This window comes from Phyllostomus discolor, chromosome 12, assembly GCF_004126475.2.
Source record: "Phyllostomus discolor isolate MPI-MPIP mPhyDis1 chromosome 12, mPhyDis1.pri.v3, whole genome shotgun sequence".
NCBI lineage: Eukaryota > Metazoa > Chordata > Mammalia > Chiroptera > Phyllostomidae > Phyllostomus > Phyllostomus discolor.
Genome location: NC_040914.2, coordinates 22,059,994 through 22,079,447, shown reverse-complemented (window position 1 = coordinate 22,079,447; position 19,454 = coordinate 22,059,994). Strand labels below are relative to the sequence as shown.

The following is a 19,454-nucleotide window of genomic DNA, read 5'->3' as shown; positions in this document are numbered from 1 at the left end:
GGACAGACGAAGCCCCAAGAGGAAGCTGGGGGAAGGGAGAAAGATGATGATCAGGGAGGAGGAATTGGGCAGCCTGTGTGGTGGAGCTGGCCTGGCCCTTGGAGGATAAGCACCTCCACTTTCCAGATGGTGTCCCCATGAGGTGCCCATGCACCAAGGAAGACCCACACCACCACTCTCAACTCCCTGTCCTGGCCTGTCCCTTTGGCACTACTGTCCACTCAGGAAAGGAGGCACAGTTGCTGTACAATACACAGGATCAGACACCTGGGAGTGGGACTCAGGAGGAACTCAGAGGTGAACGGGAAGGCAGGAAATGTGACATAGTCCTCCAGGTGAGACAAGTGGTGACAGACAAATGAATGAACACACAGCCCACCAGAGCATCTACTCCCTCTGGGGTGTGGAGTCAAAGTGGAGACTGTGGAAGCCTTTGTCCCTGTCTGTGAGACTGACCCTCACACCCAGGGAGGCAGAGGGGCCCCAGGCCATGCCAGTTCTCAGTGGTCTAGGGCGTGTTGGTGGGAGCACAGGCCAGGGTGGGTAGGAAACCCAGTTCCACTGGGCAGTCGACAGTGAGCTCCCAGGTGAGAATGGCCAGAGAGGACAGGATTAGGCCATCCAGGGGGTCACCAGCCTATGACCCTACAACTGGTCCTCAGCTTCCTGGCCTGCTTGTAGACCCCTGCCCAGGCATCCCTGGTGTTGATTCAGAGCAAGATGCCAGCACAATGTGCCTTTGGAGTCAGGTGGGCCTGGCTCTTCTGCCCTCCAAGCCTCACCTTCCTCATCTGTCACAGGAGGCATCACAGTCCTCAATCCTCATCTTCTGTGGGAGAACCCTAGGTACGGGCACGTGCTGCAACTGCCCAATCCTCAGTGGTCATTCTGAGTCTGGCACTCCATGGACATGCCTTGACGGCCAGCTCAACCCTGGGCTTCCTCAGGGGAGGCCTCCAGGGTGGGGTCAGAAGTGTGGGCTCTGCAACCAGATGGCCCTGGGCTGCAGCCTGGCTCCTCCATGCTCACTGTGCTGCCTGGGGAAAGGCCTCATTGCCCTGTGCACAGTCGGACGCCCAGGATCACGTGGTGCTGTGGGCTGAATTGTGTCACCCTCAGAATACATCTGTTCATGTCGTGGCCCTCACTACTGCTGAATATGGCTGGTTTTGGAGATGGGTCTTTTAGGGGAATTAAGATAGAATGAGGTCACTAGGGTAGACCCTCATCCAATAGGACTGGTGTCCTCATAAGGAGAGTTTAGGGCACAGACACACACAGAGGAGAGACCACAGGGGAAGAACCACCTGCAAGCCCAGCAGAGAGACCTCATAGGGGAACAGTCCAACCAACACCTTGATGTTGAACTTCCTGTCTCCAGAACTGCAAGACTATTTTCTGGATTTCTGGGGTTTATACCCCCTAGGGGTGACACTGTGTTTTGACAGCTGGATCCAGGGAACATAGGAGGTTGTCAAGATGATGGAGGAGTTCCTACAAGTGAAGTGTGAGGAGCGGCCTGGCCTGGTGCACAGTGGACACCATGCACACAGGGCAGGTCTTGTAGGATGGAGGCACTCTGTGGGTGGGAGGAGGAGAGGGAAGGGAAGGACTTGGTAAGGGGAAGAAACCCTGTAAGGAAACCCCTTGTTCCTCCTCCACCTGCTCTGCACCCTGCAGGGCTGCAGCTTGAGCCCAGCCACTCTTGCTCCTCCTCTCCCCAGGGCAGGACCAGCACCTTGGGCTCTGCTCAGGTTGCTTTTTCTGCTGGAGAGGCCCATAATTGCATCTGCACCCTGGGTACCTGCCTCTAATCTCTGGAGCATGGTGATCTTGAGGGTCTGGGCTGAGGTGAGACAGACCCTGCTGGACCTGGAGTGGGGGGCAGGGACAGAGTGACAGGCTGGATGTTCAGGGTTGACACAAGAGGACGGTGGGCTGGGGAACCTGAGGAAGGAGGAAGCATGGGTGTGGGGGGTTGGACAGGTGAGCTGGTGGGTGAAAAGGAAGCAGGGCTGTGTGGGAGGCAAGTCACCCCATTTGACAAGCAGGACCAGAGCCAGAGACGCTGATGGTACAGTGAGGAGGTTGCACTGTATCCCATTTGCCTCAGCCAGACCTTCAACCCCTCTGCTCCAGGGTCCAAGGGAATCTGCCCAATCCCCTCCCCTCCCTTCCACTTCCTCCTCCTCCACCTGCCCCTTTCCGTTGCCCCCTTCCCTCTTTCTGTTCTCCTCCTGCTCCTCCACCCCTACTTATTTCTGGTGAGTCCACTTTCCTTCCCACCTGTCCTGGCTTCAGGTCTCAGTCTTTCCAAAGGTGGAGAGGTGTTCTCACCTTCCCAGCCCATCACTCAGTGCTTGGTCTGAGTGTGGATAGAACTGTAGTTCCCTCTCAGGCCAGTATGTGTGGGGGGGTGATGGGTCTGAAGGTACTGCTGGACCACAAGCTCAGGGACTAGGAGTGTGGTGAAATCAGATGGCAGGGGTTGTTTCTGAGAATGACAGGGAAGGTCAGTGGAATGGCAGAGAGAACCCTGGGGTCATGAGCGTCCCAGACCTTCCCTCCTGCTGGGATGTTGGGTCTGGTGGGCCTGACCATCAGGCCTGAATCTTCCCCTGCAATGCTGGCTGTGTGAAGACCCAGAGGGCTGAGACCCATTGTGCATCTGTGTGTGTGTGTTCTTTGGAAGTGTTTGTGTCTCTGTGGCATGTGTTTCTGTCTGTAAGTGTTTATGTGTCTGAGTTTCTGTGTGTGTCTGTGTTTGTGGTCTGTGTGTGTCAGGTATGTCTGTGTGTCTGTCTGAAGTGTGTAGGTGTTTCTCAATGTGTGCATGTCTGTGTTGTGTGTCTGTGGACAAGTGTGTCTGCGTTTACAGTCTCTGTGCCTGGTGTTTGTGCCTGTGTGTGTATGTGAAGTGTGTACCTGTGCATGTGTGTTTGTGTGCATGCACCTGTGTGTGTGGTCTCTCTGTATGTATCTAAGGTGTGTGTGTGTATGTCTGGTGGTGCGGTCTTTTTTCTGTGTGTCTCTCTGGGGAGTATGTCTGTGTGTGTTTTGAGGTGTATCTGTGTCTATGGGTGTGGGGGGATCTCTGTGTGTATATGTGTGTGTCTGTGATTGTGTGTGTCTGTGATCTCTGTGTGCACACATCTGAGGTGTACATGTGTTTGTGAAGCTGATGTACACACTCTCAAGCCTCAGCTTCTCAATAATCGCATGAAGAATACAATACATCCCATGTTTCCTATAAACCTTTCCTGCTGTGTTTATCCCCAGACTCCTTATCACCAACCCATATAATACAGGATCTACTTAGTCATTCTTTGTCTGTCTTTTCTGCCATTAGAATGTAAGCCTCATGAAGGGTCTTGTACCTCTTCTTACTGCTGAATCCACCACACTGCTTAGAAACATGCTTGACTTATATTAGGTTATCAGTAAGTATTTGCTTTAATTATTGTATGAAAATTGAGGCAAAAATGAAATGACTGGCTGTCTGTGGTGGGAAACTGTGCATTCTCTGCCACACACACTTCCAGGGTTATCTGATTCTGGCCTTCTATTGTGTTTGAACTGTTTTACGCTGCCATAGTTTACAGGTAACTGGAAACCGTGGAAGTAGTTCAAGTCCACAGACACACACAGGCATTCTGTCTGCTGGAGGGTCACTTGAATTCCCCTCAACACAGTGTCACATCCATTCACAACTTCCCTTCAACTCTCATGCACTCCATATGGATCTGTGCTTCTGTCGTTTCTGCCTGGTTCCCTCACTCATGAGTCAGATGACACAGGGAGCTGCTGTGTAATGGGCATGACATTTCCGTTACACAAGATGAGAAAGTTCTAGGGAGCTCTGTACAACACAGTGCCAGAAGTTGGTAATACTGGGCTCTCAAAAATTGGTTATGAGGGTAGATACAATGTTAGGTGTTTTTAAACACAATAAAATTCTTTAACACATGTTTATTTTGTATCTATATGAGAAACATGACATTCATTTTACAAAGTTTTTACCCTTGCTCGAGGACATTTTTCTCATTGATGAGAGAGAGAGAAAAAGAGAAAGAAAGAGACAAATAAAGAGAGATGGATGTGCTAAGGAAACATCAATTGACTGCCTTCTTGTACATGTCCCAACCAGGGATCAAACCCATAATCTGTGTACAGGCCCTGACTAGGAATTGAACCTGTGGCTTTTTGGTCTGCAAGACAATGCTCTAACCAACTGAGCCACAACAGCTAAGGATAAACTTTTTAGAAAGACTAGATGAACAAATTTGTGTGTGTCCCTACACATGTGTTGGCATTTGGTTTGCGGCATGTTCTAAGCATTAGTAACAAACAAGACACTGAGTGACACCCCTGGGATCATCTTAAAGGGCTGTCTATTTCCATTGGGGCAACTGGAGGAAAATTAAACTGAGGAGGCAGGAAAAGGACACCATTGTGTTTTAGAGTTTACTCTGGCTTCTCTGTGGAAGACATATTGGAGGTGGGCAGAGAGTGCTGAAACAAGTTCCCTTGGCTGTGTATGTAAGTCCCCACAATGGAAAGTGAGTCCTTGGAGGCAGGCATGTGCATCTCTCACCAGCCCTGTGCACTAGCTTCCCACACAATGATGAGCTGCACAGTAGGTGATAAGGGTGTGCTGAGTGACAGGCTTCCCAGGTCTACATAAAGACAGAGGCACAAACAGCAGAGTATTGCATGAAGTTTTGCTTTGATTTTGGTAAAGAGAATTACATGCATTCTGTTTTCCTTCTCCTTCTACCTACTCACTCACAGCCAGAGGGAATAGTCTGGAAGACCAGAAGTGAGAGGTGGACAAGAGATTGTTTTTCCTTGTAAGTCAGGGCCCACTCAGCCAAGTGCTTCTCTGATGTGCAGAGGTGCTTAGGGGTGGGGAGAAGGGTTTGGGTGTCCCTGTGTCATGCCCTTTGTTTCTGGATTCTGAGTCCAGGACCTTCCCTGTGTCCTGTTCAGCAAAGAATCTTAAGTTTTTCTCATCCCCCCTATTCTGGAAGCCCCAGGCCTGCCATTAAAAACAGGAGTGAGGTCGGCATCCAATCGAATGCTGGCCTGGGCCTGAGTGGCCTGAGAGCTGTATTCTGGTGTCTGGGGCACTCAGATGAGGGTTCACCTGCGAGAAATATGACCCCTGGTGTAGTGGATGCTGGAGAGGGCACAGGGGACAGGAAGCCAGCCCCTATGTGGGCACTGCTGAGCTGAGTGAGGAAAACATGGAGAGGCACAAATAGAGGGAAATGTCAGAGGGAAGTGAAGTTCCTGTTTTCAGCCCTTTCAGGACCCACACTTCCTGTCACTCTTTAACTCTGGGGCTCAGACCAGCTTGGGGGAGAAACTGCAGGAAGTATCTGGGCAGAAGTGGGGCTGGGAGCCTTGTGGTGGTTGAGACCACCTGGCCAGAGATAAGAAAGCTGCAGGCAGAAATGTGTGAAATGCAGAAAAAGGGAAAGCCTGTCCTGGACTGTAAGAGTTACAATCAGCTCGGGTGGGGAAAGATGGAAAGCATGCTTGAAGTTATTCAGCGGCTGGGGGACACATAAAAAGCTAAAAGGAAACCTGATTTCTCCTAAGGTCTTGGAACAGCTGTAAAGTGTCATAAGGACCCCACTTTGAGTGGTGAATGCTCTCCTCTAGTGATGCTCACAGTCTGCCTTCATTATTCCCACCTAATGAGGTAGCACAGCATCCAGTACATAGTCAACATCCACACAGAGTAACAGGTCACGTCTGAGGAAGGCGGCACTCTGGAGCTCCCAACACCCATGACCAGCATTACTGACATAGGAGTCACCATACCCTCACCCAGCCCCTCCCACTCTGCCCTGGGCCTGGTAGATGGCTGGCCTCCAGGTGCCCCTCAAGCCACCAGGAAACACTGAACCCCAGTGAGACTCAGGGCAGATGCCGCTGTCCTTGGTGCTGAAATGGATCTGAAGGTGAGTTCAGGTACCAGGCTCCTAACTCTGCAGAAGGGCCTGGCCCCAGAGGCTTCTGTTCCAGTCTGGGGCCAGGAGGGAAAAGGTGTGGAAGTAGATGGATCTGTGGGGGACCCGACAATCAGGATTCATCAGGTTGGGCTCCTGTCTCTGCTCCATATCCCGTGTTTCCTGTTCACTCTCAGGTGCTGTCCACCCTGAGGATGATGTCTGTGTGCCCCACCTGGCTGAGCCGCAGGCAGCAGGATGTGCTTGCTAAGGCTCTCTGTTTCCTGCCCTCTGTATGGCTCCTTCAAGTAGTTTGATCCATGCCAGCCACACCAAAACAAATGCCCAGCAGAACAGGGAGCTTTCTAACACTCAATTCCAGCTCTGCTCCTCCCCAGGCCAGACATGCTTCCCCACCTGCCACTTTTAAGGTATCCACTCAGTAAGTAGGTGTTCAGGAAGATTCACAATCTCACCATCATCATGCCACTCTCTCACCACCAACCCACATACACTTCCTCCACACCCCTGCTACCACCTGAACACCTTTGCTCCTTCTGGCTTCCCAACACTGAATTCACCTGGTTCCACTTCCCTGTCATAGTGTCCACCTTCTCCATCATTGCAGCCCATGCTTATCCTGTGAGAATGGGCTCAAATATCACCTTCTCACACAAGCTGTGGTCACTGCCTTTTCACCCTCTCCACCCCTGCCCTTTCCCACAGTTAGGATTGGGGCCATGGTTTATCAACCTCAGTGCTGTTGATATTGGGGCATTTGTAGCTGAGTGGGGTTTTTGTTGTGTGGGGGTGGGCTGTCCTGTGCATTGTGGGATGTTAGCGGCATCTCTTGTCTCTGCCCTCAAGATACCAGGAGCTTCCCCTGCCCTGCTTTGACAACCACAGTATCTCCAGACATTTCCCAATGTCTGTGGGTGGTAACACCCCTTGATGAGAAAGCACCATGGGGTGACAGTCTCTTCCCTCTGCCTTCACTGAGTCACTTTGGAAGATTGACAAACTTTCTCCAGTTCTCTTTTCAAAGTCATCAGAGAAAGATTTGCTCCCAGCTCATTTCACAGAAAAAGTACATTTCAGCCCCTTTGCACCACATTCATGAGGGAAACACTGGGAAATCCCTACATTTCTCCCCATTTCTTTGTTCTCTAAACTTTTACTGCATGTCCATTATACACCGGTAACAGTAAGAGAAAGAAGATACACTTCCTGCCTCAGGTGGGCTCAAGTCCATGATTTGGGGTTTGGAGAAGACAAAGAAACATGTAATGTATTAAAATACAGTGTGATGAGGTTCCTATGACCTGAGGGTTCAATATCCAGAGCTTTGGCCTTTTACCTCAGGGAGAGAAAGGGAGTGAGAAAAGGCTTCTCAGGAGAAATCCCTCTGGAGATGCACCTTGAGTGGAAAGCAGGAGTTGCAAGGTGCAAGCAGGGACAGGAGAGAAAGTGTCCCAAGCAGAGGTGGCATCAGGCACAAACAAGGGGCTGGGAGAGGTTCTAGCCACTGTCTGGGCAGGAGCAGTCCATGTGTGATAGCTGGAACCTGGGGTAAAGGAGGCAGGGTGGGGTCACACCCCTGGATTTCTGTCTGGGGTCTGCTCTCCAAGGGCTCTACAGACAAGCAGAGAAGGCTAGCCTTCAGCCTTCAGTCTGTCATGTAAAAAACAAATCTGGATCTAGATAAGGAAAGACTTTATTCAAAGGATTATCACAAGCTCTGTGAAATGGCTTAGTTGGTTGAAGCATCATCTCCCACACCAAAGGGTTGTTGGTTCAATTCCTGGTCAGGGCACATGCCTAGGTTACAGTTTTGATCCCTAGTTAGGATGCATATGGGAGACAACTGATCAATGTTTATCTCTCCCTCTCTCAAATCAATAAAGGCATACCTTCAGGTAAGCATTTTAAAACAAGGATTATTGCAATAAAGGGAGTGAGATTATTGCAAAGGGGGGAAGGAAACTACAGCTGTAAGAGAAGAAAGGCTGTGAACACAACAGGTATACAACTACCTACAGTAAAGACAAGGATGGGTGGAAGGTGGGGACCCCATGGACCCTGAATTCCATAGACTGAATCAGATTTCCTCAATCCATATGTTGAAGTAGATGATAGTTACTTCAGAATAATTGAGATTAAAGTTGTTCATGATAGTGTACCCTGAAGATTGATGGGTTTATAAGAAAGGAAAGAGAAAGCAATCTCTCCTTCCTCTTCCCACATGCAAAGAAAAAGCCACATGAGGATGGGGAGAAGTGGGCCACCAGCAAGCCAGGAGGTGGGCTCACACCAGCAACCAAATCTGCTGACACACAAACTTGGACTTCCCAGCCTTAAATACATATCTGTTGTGTGAGATGCCCAGTCCTTGGTACCTGGTTATGAAATGCTGAACTGACAGAGTTCCCAGTCAGCGGGCAGAGTTATGCAGGCAAGCCTGTACACACCGCCCACGGGAACCAGGAGACCCCTTATTGCAGACCCTCCACCCATGTCAGGTACTTGTTCAGGCAGCTGCTGAGGGCAGCCCTCAGGGGTCTGCATGGTGGGAGGCCCTCCTCTACAGCAGTGACTCTGTGGGACTCACACACTGCTGTCAATAATTGGCTCTATATTTAATGTTCCTATCTCAGCCTTCACCGTGGCCTCCTGGTAGGTATCCTCCCTCCCTGAGGGTGTCCTGGGTAGGGGCTGCAGACAGGGGAGCTCACCTTCTGAGTGCACCACCTGCTGATGCCCAGGTATCCCTGAGCCTCAGTGCCAAGTGAGCATAGGAGGCTGGTGTGTGGGCTGCCCCTGCTCGGGAGATGTGAGAGAGGAAGGGGAAGGGATAGGAGCTAGTCCAGGTGAGCGATGGCCTCAGCTCAGCTGGGTCCAGGCCCAGCAGCTCCACCTTATTCCCGGGTTCAGCCTCAGGATTCTAGGAATCCAGATCATCGGGGCCCTGATGTTGCCAGGACAAGGGAGTGTGGGGGCTCATCCTGGGGACACTGGGCCTATAGGGGACGAAACCTTGAAGCAGAGCCTGGGGCCTGTTCAGCATGTGGCTGGCCAAGTCCTCAAGGTTCATGTTTAGTTTACCTCTCATAGTTTTTAATGTATTTATTCTTACATTTTCTTCATTGTTTTACTTTTTCATTGAACATATTGAGTTGACATTGTTTAATAAAATTACATAGGCTCAGGTGGACAATTCCATAACACAACTTCTGTACACAGTATTTGATAATACTCCATTGTACTGATGTGTCACATTCACCCATTCATCAGTAGACAGATGTTTGGGTGTTTCTATTTTTGATGGTGAGAAAATTGCTGTGATTACTGGTTATGCTGTTTTTGTTAGGAACACATGTATTTTGGGTGTATGCCTGGGAGTGGACCTGCTGGGTGACAGGGTGGTGTCTGTGTGTCACTGTTAGAAGAAACTGCAGACTGATCTCCACGGTGGCAGCTTCACTTCAGGCTCCCAAAAACAAAGTATAAACCTTCCCATTTCTCTCCACAGTTACCTGCATTGTTCTCCTTGAAAAATATTACAGGTCATGAGTGGGGGAGAAGGGCTATTTCAGCACACCTTTGATTTGTACTTGTGTGTAATAACAATGAAGTCATTTATTTTCTTCTGGAGTTACTGTCCATTTGTATTCATCTCTGAAGACAGTTTCTTCAAGTCCTTTACCCATTTTATAAAAAATTTGTTTACAGCAATCCAACCCTTTGCACATTTTTAATTGGGTTGACTGACTTTTTATTGTTGAGTTGTAAGAATGTTTTTTGTTTAGGATTTGTTTTCTAAACTGGTTTCACAGAGACAGGAAGGGACAGAAAGAGAACCATCAATTTGTTGTTACACTTACTGATGAATTCATTGGTTGCCCTTCTATGTGCCCTTAACAGGAATCGAACCCATAATGCTGGCACATTGGGATGATGCTCTAACCATCTGAGCCACCAGCAAGGACTCTAAGAGTTCTCCATATGTGCTGCAAAATAAGCCTTGTCAGATTTATGATTAGGAAATATTTCTCCCATTCAATGGGGTGGCTTCTTATTTTTTCCATAGTTAATTAATGAACACATTGTGTTCTTTTGATGAATTCCAACTGAGAACTTTTATTTTCTGTCCCACTGCAGGAGGTCAGGGCAGGTTCAAGGGTAAAGGCACAGGCAGTCCCCAGTCTATGGATGCAGGAAGGCCTAGAGGACAAACTCCAGGTTTCCAGTGGAGCCAAAGGACACAGGATTGCCATTGAGCAGGTGACTCCTTCCTCTTCCCTCCTTTCTGCAGGCACTTCTCAGTGCCTAGGGCACTGGTGGTGCTCATGGCCATGGTGGAAGCAGCTGCTAAGACCCTGTTTCTCCTCCTCTGCCTCACCATCCTCCTGTGAGCCTTGCCCCAAGGGGAAGGGAGAGGAGGGGAGGGTGAGGAGCCAACAGCTGAGTGCAGGACCAGGGCCAGGGATGCCCTCCCTTCCTATCGTGATTCAATAAGTCACTAAGCCTTGTCCACTCTTCCTCCTTAGCACAGCTCAGCTCAATGCCCATCTCCTCCCCATCATGACCCTGGTCATTCCTATGGCCTCATCTCTTCCTGGGTCTCTAAACCCAAAAAAATTCACGCCACCACCTCTGTTCTCACTTAGGCCTCCTTATTGTGTTTGCAGAGACCTCTCCTCCAGGTTCTGCACGGGATGAACAGCAATGTTTCCTCTTCATGGCCAGGAACTGGGGGCAAACTCTACAAACTGGATTTAGGGGTGGAGTGGCCTGTGCCCTGCTGGACTCTCCACTGGATCCCACCCTCTTCCAGAATCTCACACCATCTTCCCACCCAGCTGGGCCAGGGCCTCTTTGACTCTGAGACTTTGCACATGCAGTTCCTCCTGCTGAAATGCCCTTCCTTTCAGATTCTTATATCTCCAAGTGTATGTGTAATTCTTAGTTGGTTTTGAAGAAAATCATACTTACTTTTTTATTTGTAGTCTCTTTAGTAGTGTGACTGAACCCCTACTGTGGGCAATCTTGTAGACCCTGGGGATGCATCTGTGAACCCAGCACCAAAATCCATTTAATTCAGAAGCTGTCATTCTGTAGACAAGCGGATAGAATTCAAATCACTGGAGACACTACAGCACTGAGCCACAGAAGGGAGGGCCTGTGTTTCAGGGACCAGAGAGGGGTTCTGAGGGGGATGTTCACTCTGAGAAGTGACCTCATGACCACCAGGGGACATCAGTGAGAGAGCTGGCATGAATGACGGACATGAGGAAGTGGTTAGGACTAGAGATGGGGGCACATGTGACATTGTGAGAGGGTGGCAGTGGTGGGGGAGTACAGGCTCTGGTGGCCCACAGAGAAGAGAAGACACAAGAAAACACGTCCTCACTGGGTCTCTGAGGTTGGTGGGAAAGGTATGAAGATGTGATTGGAGCAGGATCAGCAGAGAACTGGAGGAGGGGATATGGGAATTCAGGGTCCAGAAAGCCCTGTGAGAAGTTTGTCTGCAAAGAGGAACAGAGGAGTGGGTCCAGTTAAGGTCTTTTCTCAGTTCCTTCTGCTTTTTCCCAGAGGTGCTCAAAGAATTCCTGCCTGTGTTGCTTTCCTGAGGCCATTGAAACAAATGACCACACACTCAGGGCCTTTTTTCATAGAGTTTTATTCTCTTGGTCCTTCGTGCCAGCAGTTCATGCAGGGAGTAAAATATCTTCTCATTCTGCCTTTCCAAGTTCTCGACTGAGACCCCTGGAACAGAGAAGGACTAGTTGCCACACCTTGGGGTCAGATGTTCTGAACCCTGTGATGAGAAAAGAGTTCTGAGGTGTGGAAATCCAGTCATCAGTGGGACTCTGATCCTCAGAGACTGGACAGGAGAGATATCTTTGTGAATCCCAGGAACTGGGGCTCTTGGCCACCCTTGGTTGGTGTCTGGGTCACTGCAGCCTATCCCCTGGCCACACAGCCTCATCCTGCTCTGTGTGCAGAAAGTCAACTGCTGTGTCTCCCATGGAGGACATGTGTGACTACATTCAGGGACCAACCCTGACAAAGGAGGATCCTCTCCAGGTCAATATCCTCACCTCCATTCCATCTGCAAAGACCCTTTTCCTGATCAGGTAATGTTTGCAGGTACCACGTTGACTTTGGGTGGCCAATATTCACCCTCTGCACTGCCCACGTGACCTGCTACCCCTCATGAATGTCCCCATGTGCCCTCCAGGCATAGTTTGCCTTGTTCTCCCACATCCTGATGCAATAGAGGGTTGCCCCGTGAAAGACACATGTCTTGGGAACAGGGACTTGCTTTTCTGAAAGAGCCACTATTAAGAGAATTAAAGGAAGAGTTACAGACTTGTGGGAAAATAACTACAATACAGAATTCATGAATGACTTGAACCCACAATATATCCAAGATATTTTTATAAAGCTATAATCAAAAAATAAATCCCATGGAGAAATATGGTCATTAACAAGAGGAAACAGAAAGAACCTTACTTACAATTGGGTCAATTATTTGAATAGACATTCCCATAAAGATGTACAAGTAGTCAATAAATACATAAAAATATGTTCAACATTACCAATATGAGATAAATGTAAATCAAATCACACAAGGAGGTTTCACCATGATTCTGTAAGTTGAGTATCACCAAAAAATTAAATCACAAGAGAAGAACTGTGGGAGTGAGTGAGAAGGAAACCGACCTCTTCTGCTTTGCTGTCCACTGCAAAGCTGTGCATCTGCTTTGGAAAGCAGCCTTGCAGTTCCTCAGCATGTTTGAGTTTTACGCCGCACACTCGTATTTTTAGAAAATACCCAGTATGTGAACAGAAACGTGGTCAACGCCCCAGTGAACAAAGTCTTCCTGTGTTGGGAGGGGGGTGTCTGTGGTGAGGGCTGTCTCAGAAACACGGACCAGGTCCAAGGGCCCCCTGTTGACTTGTCTTCAGCCAACTGACACTTATATGCTCACCAAGTGCTTCTGAATGAGTGAGAGAGTGAGTGAGTGACTGAGTGAGCACTGCCTTCTCCTCATAGGGACCCCAACCTCCCTTCTCCCAACTCTCACAGGAACATGACAAGCCCTACACCCTGTGGGACCCAGCATGGCTGCCAAATGAATCTTTGACTCCTGCTCATGCAGGAGATGCCCAATCCCTCTAATGGGGGCCCTTTGGAGACTCACATGTCTGTCTTCAGAGGTCCTTGTCCCGCTCTGGTGCTGCAGGGGAGCCCCAGGGTCAGCAGGACTCACAGTCTGCTCCTGTCTGCTGTTCCCTGGGCGCCAGCATGTCTGGGCTGTGGGGTGTCCCTGGCTCGGTGCAGATGGACACAGTTTGGCTCTGAGGTTCCTCTTTTGCAAACAGCCAGCAGAGGCCAATATCTCATGCTCCTCCCAGCTTCTGTGGTCTCCCCACAGCCCCCCTCCCACTGCTTTCATTCTTTTTCACCCACAGGAACCAGACCTCCTCCTAGTCAGCAATGCTGATGCTGCTGCTGGCCCTGCTGTGGGCAGGAGAGAGCCTGAGGGGAAGGCTGTGTGTGGGTGAGGGCAGCTGCTGACCCTGATTTCCCCACAGTGACCTTGGTTCAGATATCAGGTGACCCTACAGGGGTCTGTAATGGTGCAGGAGGGCCTGAGACTCTCTGTGCCTTGCTCCTTTTGCTATCCAGGGAACAACTGGAAGTATGCCACTCCTGCTTATGGCTAGTTGTTCTGGGAAAGGGCTAAGGAATTACAAGATCCTCCTGCAGCCACAAACAACCGAGATCATCAAGTGCAGGAGGTGACCCAGGGCCAATTCCAGCTCCTTGGGGATCCTGGGAACTGCAGCTGCTCCCTGCACATCAGAGACCCACAGAGAAGAGACCCAGGGAGATACTTCTTCAGGCTGGAGAGAGAGTCTTAAGTGGAACACAGTTACAAAGGAACCAGTCTGCCTGGGTGTGATGGGTACGGATTCTGCTGCAAGAGAGGCCACAGGGACGTTCACAGTGGTCCTGGAACAGCACTTGGATGTCCTCATCCTGGGAGGGTGTTGTGTATACAGCACGTTGGGGCTCAGAGGGAGGACTTGTATCAAAGGCTGAGGTTCCCCTCAGGGCCCCAGTTGGGACACCCCTTCCTGATCCCAGGTGAGGGTAAAAATAAGTAAGTAAAATGGTTCATAGACTGAATACACATGAGCAACTTGTGCCCAGATCAAGAAGGAGACCCTTCCCTGAACCCCTAGAAGGGCCCCCCTGCCACCTTCCTGTGCTTCCCCCTCAGGGTGACCAAGCTCCAGATTCCTGGTGTCAAAAATGAGGTTTTTTAAGAAAATATATTTTATGTATTTCTTTTTAGACAGAGGGGAAGGGAGAGAGGAAGAGAGGAAGAGAAACATTGATGTATTGTTGCCTCTCCCGTGGCCCCCACTGGGGACCTGGCCTGCAACCCAGGCATGTGCCCTGACTGGGAATCCAACTGGTGACCCTTTGATTTGCACCCTACACACAATCCACTGAGCTACTCCAGCCAGGACCCAAAGATGAGTTTTGTCTGCTTCTGAACCTCATGTCAATGGTATCACACAGCACATATACTCTGTGTCTGGGTTCTCTTCCTCAACACAGTGTGGTAGTAGGATTCACATGCCTGGTGCAGAGTTGTCTGCTTCTTCCACTGTGTCAATAATCTGCACTACGTGGACCTGTTGATGGGCATTCAGGGAGGTTGTATTGCTCAGCCCTCACAGGGAGTGCTGCTGGGGACCTCCAGGTGCACGTTTCAGGTGTATTTGCACACTTCTGTGTTAGCTCTGCCCCCCCACCCCCGGAGTGGAACTGCTGGCTCGTATGCTCTGTGTCTCCCAAGAGGTCGTCCCAGTTCTCCTCCCCACCAGCGTGTCTCCGAGTCCCAGTGGCTCCAATTCCCAACCAACACTTGATTGTCTTTCAAAATGTTTTTATTGCTGTAAGGCACACACAGCATAAAACTTAGTCTTTACTATTTTTAAGCCTGCAGTTTAGTGGCCTTCAGTACATTTACTTTGTGCAACCATCACTACCATCCACCTCCAGAACTTCTTCCTCATCCTGAACAGAAATTCTGTACCCATTAAACACAAACAGCCCATGTAGTCCCCCAGACTCAAGCCCTTGGTGACCACTATATGGTACTTTTCTTTATTGCGGTTACAAACACAAAATCCTTCACTATTTTCAAGTGCACAGCACAGTGGTGTTGAGTCTACCCACGTGGTTGTCCCTGATTCTCTAGAATGACTTCATGTTGCAAAACTGAAATTCTGTAGCTCCTTCCAATGTACCCTCCCCAGGGGCCCTGTGCCCTCTGCTTCTCAGAGTTTAAGGGCTGCAGATACAGGGTGTAAGTGGGGTCACATTGTCTGTCTTTCTGTGACTGGCTCTTTTTTCACTCAGTGCATGTTCTCAACACCTGGTACTTTTTATATTCTTTGTATTATTTTCACCAGAGTGGTGGCTGTGTGGTGGCAGAGCACTGCAGTTTCTCTTTGCAGTTCCCTGATTGCTGCTGAAGCCTGCAGCCTTCCCAGGGGCTTGTTGGCCCCTGGAATACCCTGTTTTCTCTCTCAGGTTGTGTGTCTTTTCCTCACTGATTTTTGGAAGATCTCTACACAGTCTTTATTTACTCTGGACGAACCCTTTGTTACATACATGTATTAGGAAATATCTTCTCCTGCCAAGGAGTTACATTTACAAATTCAAATATTTTAAAATAATACAAGTTCCTCTCCACCCAATGAAGATAATACAAGTTCTTAAAATCATCAACGAACCAGAAGATAGAGACAGAGACAAAAGTGACATCTCCCTCCGACCTGAGGTGAACTTAGTACACAACAATGTCCTTAATACCAATGGTGCATGTTTTCTCACTTAACAATGTAGGTCATCAAATTATCCCCCATGTTACAGAGCAGGAAACTGAGGCACACAGAGGTAAAGTGACTTCCTGCTGGAACACCCTCAGGAAGTAGCTGAGCCTGGATTCGAACCAGGAATCTCTGCCACTTCAGCCACTCCAAGGAACTTCATGTTTCCATTCATGACCTTTGGCTCAGAGGGCTGTTACCTGTTTAAGAATCGGGCCTTGACACACCTTTTTTTTTGGAGATGCTTTTTCTGGGCTCCAGGCAGCTTCTGCAGATGGGGGTGCTCCATCATTTCCGGATCTTGACCTCAGAGTACAGGGTCTCCTGGGCCTGAGGGTTGTGTGGTTTCATGTTGTGGAAACTGAGAGCAGTGTAGTGGAGCTCATGCTCTGAGGGGGAGGCGGCTGGCGCTGGGGGCAGGTAGTGGGAGGAGGGTGCCTTCAGGTGACCCTGAGTCAGAGGAGAGAGATGCATACAAGGTGGGTTTGGGGTCTGGAGAGGGGCACTTGGGGATTGGAGGACTTATTCATTTGTCCTTTTCACACCCATTTCCTGAGGATTCACTCACACACTCATTCATCCACTCACTCATTCATTCATTTACCCATTTGTACCATTAATAAATTTTAAGCATAAAAGCTTGTTCTTATTACTAATCTCACATAATCCTTATGACCTGTCTCCATGGATATGAATGTTATCCCATTTTACAGACAGAAAAGCTGATCTCATCTTCCTTCCTACTTTTTGGATACCACTCCTAGGAAGTTGTAAGTTATAAACGTTGTTTGTATCGTGTTTCTGTTGAACTCGCTGATGTTAATGATGGGAGCATGATGGCTGTGTGGGGAATGTTCGGGGAGGGGAAAAGGAGTCAGGGACCCCAGGAAGTGGTAGGGGGCTCAACAGGACAGGAAGCAAAGGAGAAGGGCGTTGCTAGGAGGGAAATGGGACAGGACTTGGCCAATGACAGGCTCTGGGGGATGTGGGAGAGGACAGTTCTCAGGTCTGAGGGTCTGTGTCAGGGAACCTGGGGGAGGGCTGAGTTTGGGGGCAGAGGAGGAACACCTGTGTTCACCACAGGGACACTGGGTGGAACATGGCCCCCAGCACTCACCTGAGAGACATCTTTCTGGCTCTCTGCCTTCTCTGCCCATTTCTTCCTGCAGATCCTCAGTCTGAGGAGAGACACAGGGCCTTTCAGCCCAGTGGGCTTGCACCTGGGGGGCTGGCAGGGCTTACAGATGCAGGTGTGGAGGCTGCTCCCTGGCTGCAGGGACCAGGACAGGAACACACGTCCCTCCTCCCAGACAGCTGCAGCCAGGTGATGGGAAGACAGTGCACCTGGCCAAGGTGCCAGGAGGCTGACTTCCTGACTCTGCCTCAACTAGTGGCACCTCTTCCTGGATTTATCACCTAATCACAACTCTGGGCTTTTAGGTTTGGAGATTCTTTGCATCCCCCGCCTGCACACACCACCACCTCCACCTCCTGAGGCCTTTTCCCACTCTGAGGTCACCATCCACTCACATGATGAGGCCGAGGCAGACAGCCAGCAGGGTTGAGGCACCAGCTCCACCGACAACCCCCTGAATCACTCCTGTCCTATATCCTGGTCTCCCTGCAGAGATGAGACACCTGGGGTGAGCTCCTCTTTCCCTAGGCAGGAGTCTGAGTATCCCACCTTCTCGAATCCATGCTGAACAGTTTGACCACTCCCATGAAGGACTCCTTTGTCTCCCACCCCTTCATGTGACTGCAGTCTCCACGTCCTCCAACCCCTTTCCAGCCAACGTCTGAGGGGCATGGGATCCAGTGCCCCTTTGCCCAGAGTCAGGCCACTTTCCCTCCCACTCAGTGTCTTCTAGGGTCCAGAGCTGAGTGCCCCCTCCCTGGGCTTCCCCCCTCACACCTGACCTGGCAGCAGCAGGACAGTCACTGTCTCTTTCCCATGGGCATTCTGGGCCTCACATCTGAGCCTGAGGTTGGATATAAGTTCCCCATGGATGCTCAGGGAGCTGTTGACCCAGGGCTCTGCTGAGTGGAAGGCGACCATGTGGGAGGCATTGCTGTGGTTCCCAGTCAGCAGCCCCTCCGCTAGCCGCCAGCGCAGGGAGGGGGCCGGCTGTGCTCGGGAGGAGCACCTGCAGTGGAGACCCTCGTCCTCCCAGGAGCAGGAGGGTCCCTGCAGCTGTGGGGGGTCTGTGGAGAGAAATAGGAGAGGGATCACAGGAGCCTGTCTCCTTCCCAAGACCCCAGGGCCCTCCTGGCACACGTGTGCTCCTATTCACTTTCACATGAAAGTCAGGGGGCTCCCCACTCTTTCCACCCTCAGGGACCCAGTGTCCTGACTGGGTACTCACAGGTCACATTGAGCTGGATTGTCTTCTCCTTGATCTGACCACCTGGCAAGGCCACCCAACAGGTGAGGTTGGTGCCGTGGTGCTGGGGCCCTGGTGTGAGGGTGAGCACTGAGGAGTTGGGAGTCCTGGGATCCAGGGGTGCAAGGTTGGGTCCCGTCCAGGAGAAGATGGGTGGTGTCTCTCTGTCACAGGCCCATGACACTGTACAGGTAATGTTATTGGGGTGTCCAGATTCCAGGGTGCCCTGGATGTGGATGTCAGGCACCAGATCTGGAGAAGAGAGATATAGACACTGAGGCCCTGGAGGTGGGATCCCTGAGTGTACCCTAAACTGCAGCCTCTGTTCCAGGTTAACCCCTGGCTCCGGTTCCCATCAGTCCCCCTGAGCCTTCCCAGTATGAGGAGAATCAGGTCCCTTCCCAGCCCAGGAGACCTCAGGACCCAGCCATGTGTCCTCACCTTGACCCAATTTCTTTTCTGTCACATACACAGAGAGCATGTTGTTTTTGTAATTCTCTTTCACACAGGACCCTCGCTCCACCCTAAAGAAGTATCTCCCTGTGTCCCCTTTCTGTGCATCTCTGATGTGCAGGGAGCAGTTGTAGGTCCGGGGGTCCCCAACGAGGTGGAATCGGCCCCTGGTCTGGTCCCTCACTTTGCGATTGGGGTTGTTTGTGGCCACAGGATCATCCTTGCCTGACTTGGCCCCTTCCAGGAACCAGTAGCCATGAGCTACGTCAGATTCAGTCCAGCCTATCTTGGGATAGATCACAGTGCAGGGCACGAAGATGCACTGGCCCCTCTGCACTGTCACGGACCCCTGCACCTGCAGCTGGAATTCTTGATGCTGAGCCAGGGACCCTGCAGGGAAAGGAGAGTCAGCACAGCCTCCACCCCAGCCCACACACTCTCCCCTGGGGCACTCACCTGCCCACAGCAGGGCCAGCAGCAGCAGCAGCAGCATCTCTGGGGTAAGTGTCAGGGTCTCTGTGTCACAGGACTGAGCGGAAGCCCCAACAGGAAGCCAGGGGGAAGGGAAAATGGTGATGATGAGGGAGGAGGAAGTGGGCAGCCTGTGTGGTGGAGCTGGCCTGGCTCTTGGAGAATAATACACTGTTCATTGGCTGGCCAATGAACTGGCTCTTCCACTGTTCACATAGGGTCCCCATGAGGGCCCCATGTGCTGAGGAGGACCTGGCCCAATATGTCTGGCTCC

At 50.6% G+C, this 19,454-nt stretch overlaps 1 protein-coding gene across 1 annotated transcript; it reads right to left on the bottom strand.

Moving 5' to 3' along the window:
• Nucleotides 1-18,206: 18,206 nt before the first annotated feature.
• LOC114510612 (sialic acid-binding Ig-like lectin 9) lies at nucleotides 18,207-19,242 on the bottom strand. The gene is made up of 3 exons (XM_028529159.2): nucleotides 19,166-19,242; nucleotides 18,704-19,099; nucleotides 18,207-18,508 (listed from the first exon to the last, which is right to left on the bottom strand). Exons 1-3 carry the CDS (start codon nucleotides 19,200-19,202, stop codon nucleotides 18,207-18,209), a joined length of 735 nt encoding a protein of 244 aa, XP_028384960.2. The 5' UTR covers nucleotides 19,203-19,242.
• Between the last annotated feature and the right edge of the window lie 212 nt (nucleotides 19,243-19,454).

What these genes read in the sequence shown, in the direction of transcription:
- LOC114510612 (XM_028529159.2), bottom strand. Translation starts at nt 19,202, where the DNA reads ATGCTGCTGCTGCTGCTGCTGGCCCTGCTGTGGGCAG. An exon ending in GCTGGCCCTGCTGTGGGCAG is followed by an intron (nt 19,100 to 19,165) that starts GTGAGTGCCCCA and finishes CTTTCCCTGCAG; the next exon opens with GGTCCCTGGCTCAGCATCAA. An exon ending in TGTGACAGAAAAGAAATTGG is followed by an intron (nt 18,509 to 18,703) that starts GTCAAGGTGAGG and finishes TCTCTTCTCCAG; the next exon opens with ATCTGGTGCCTGACATCCAC.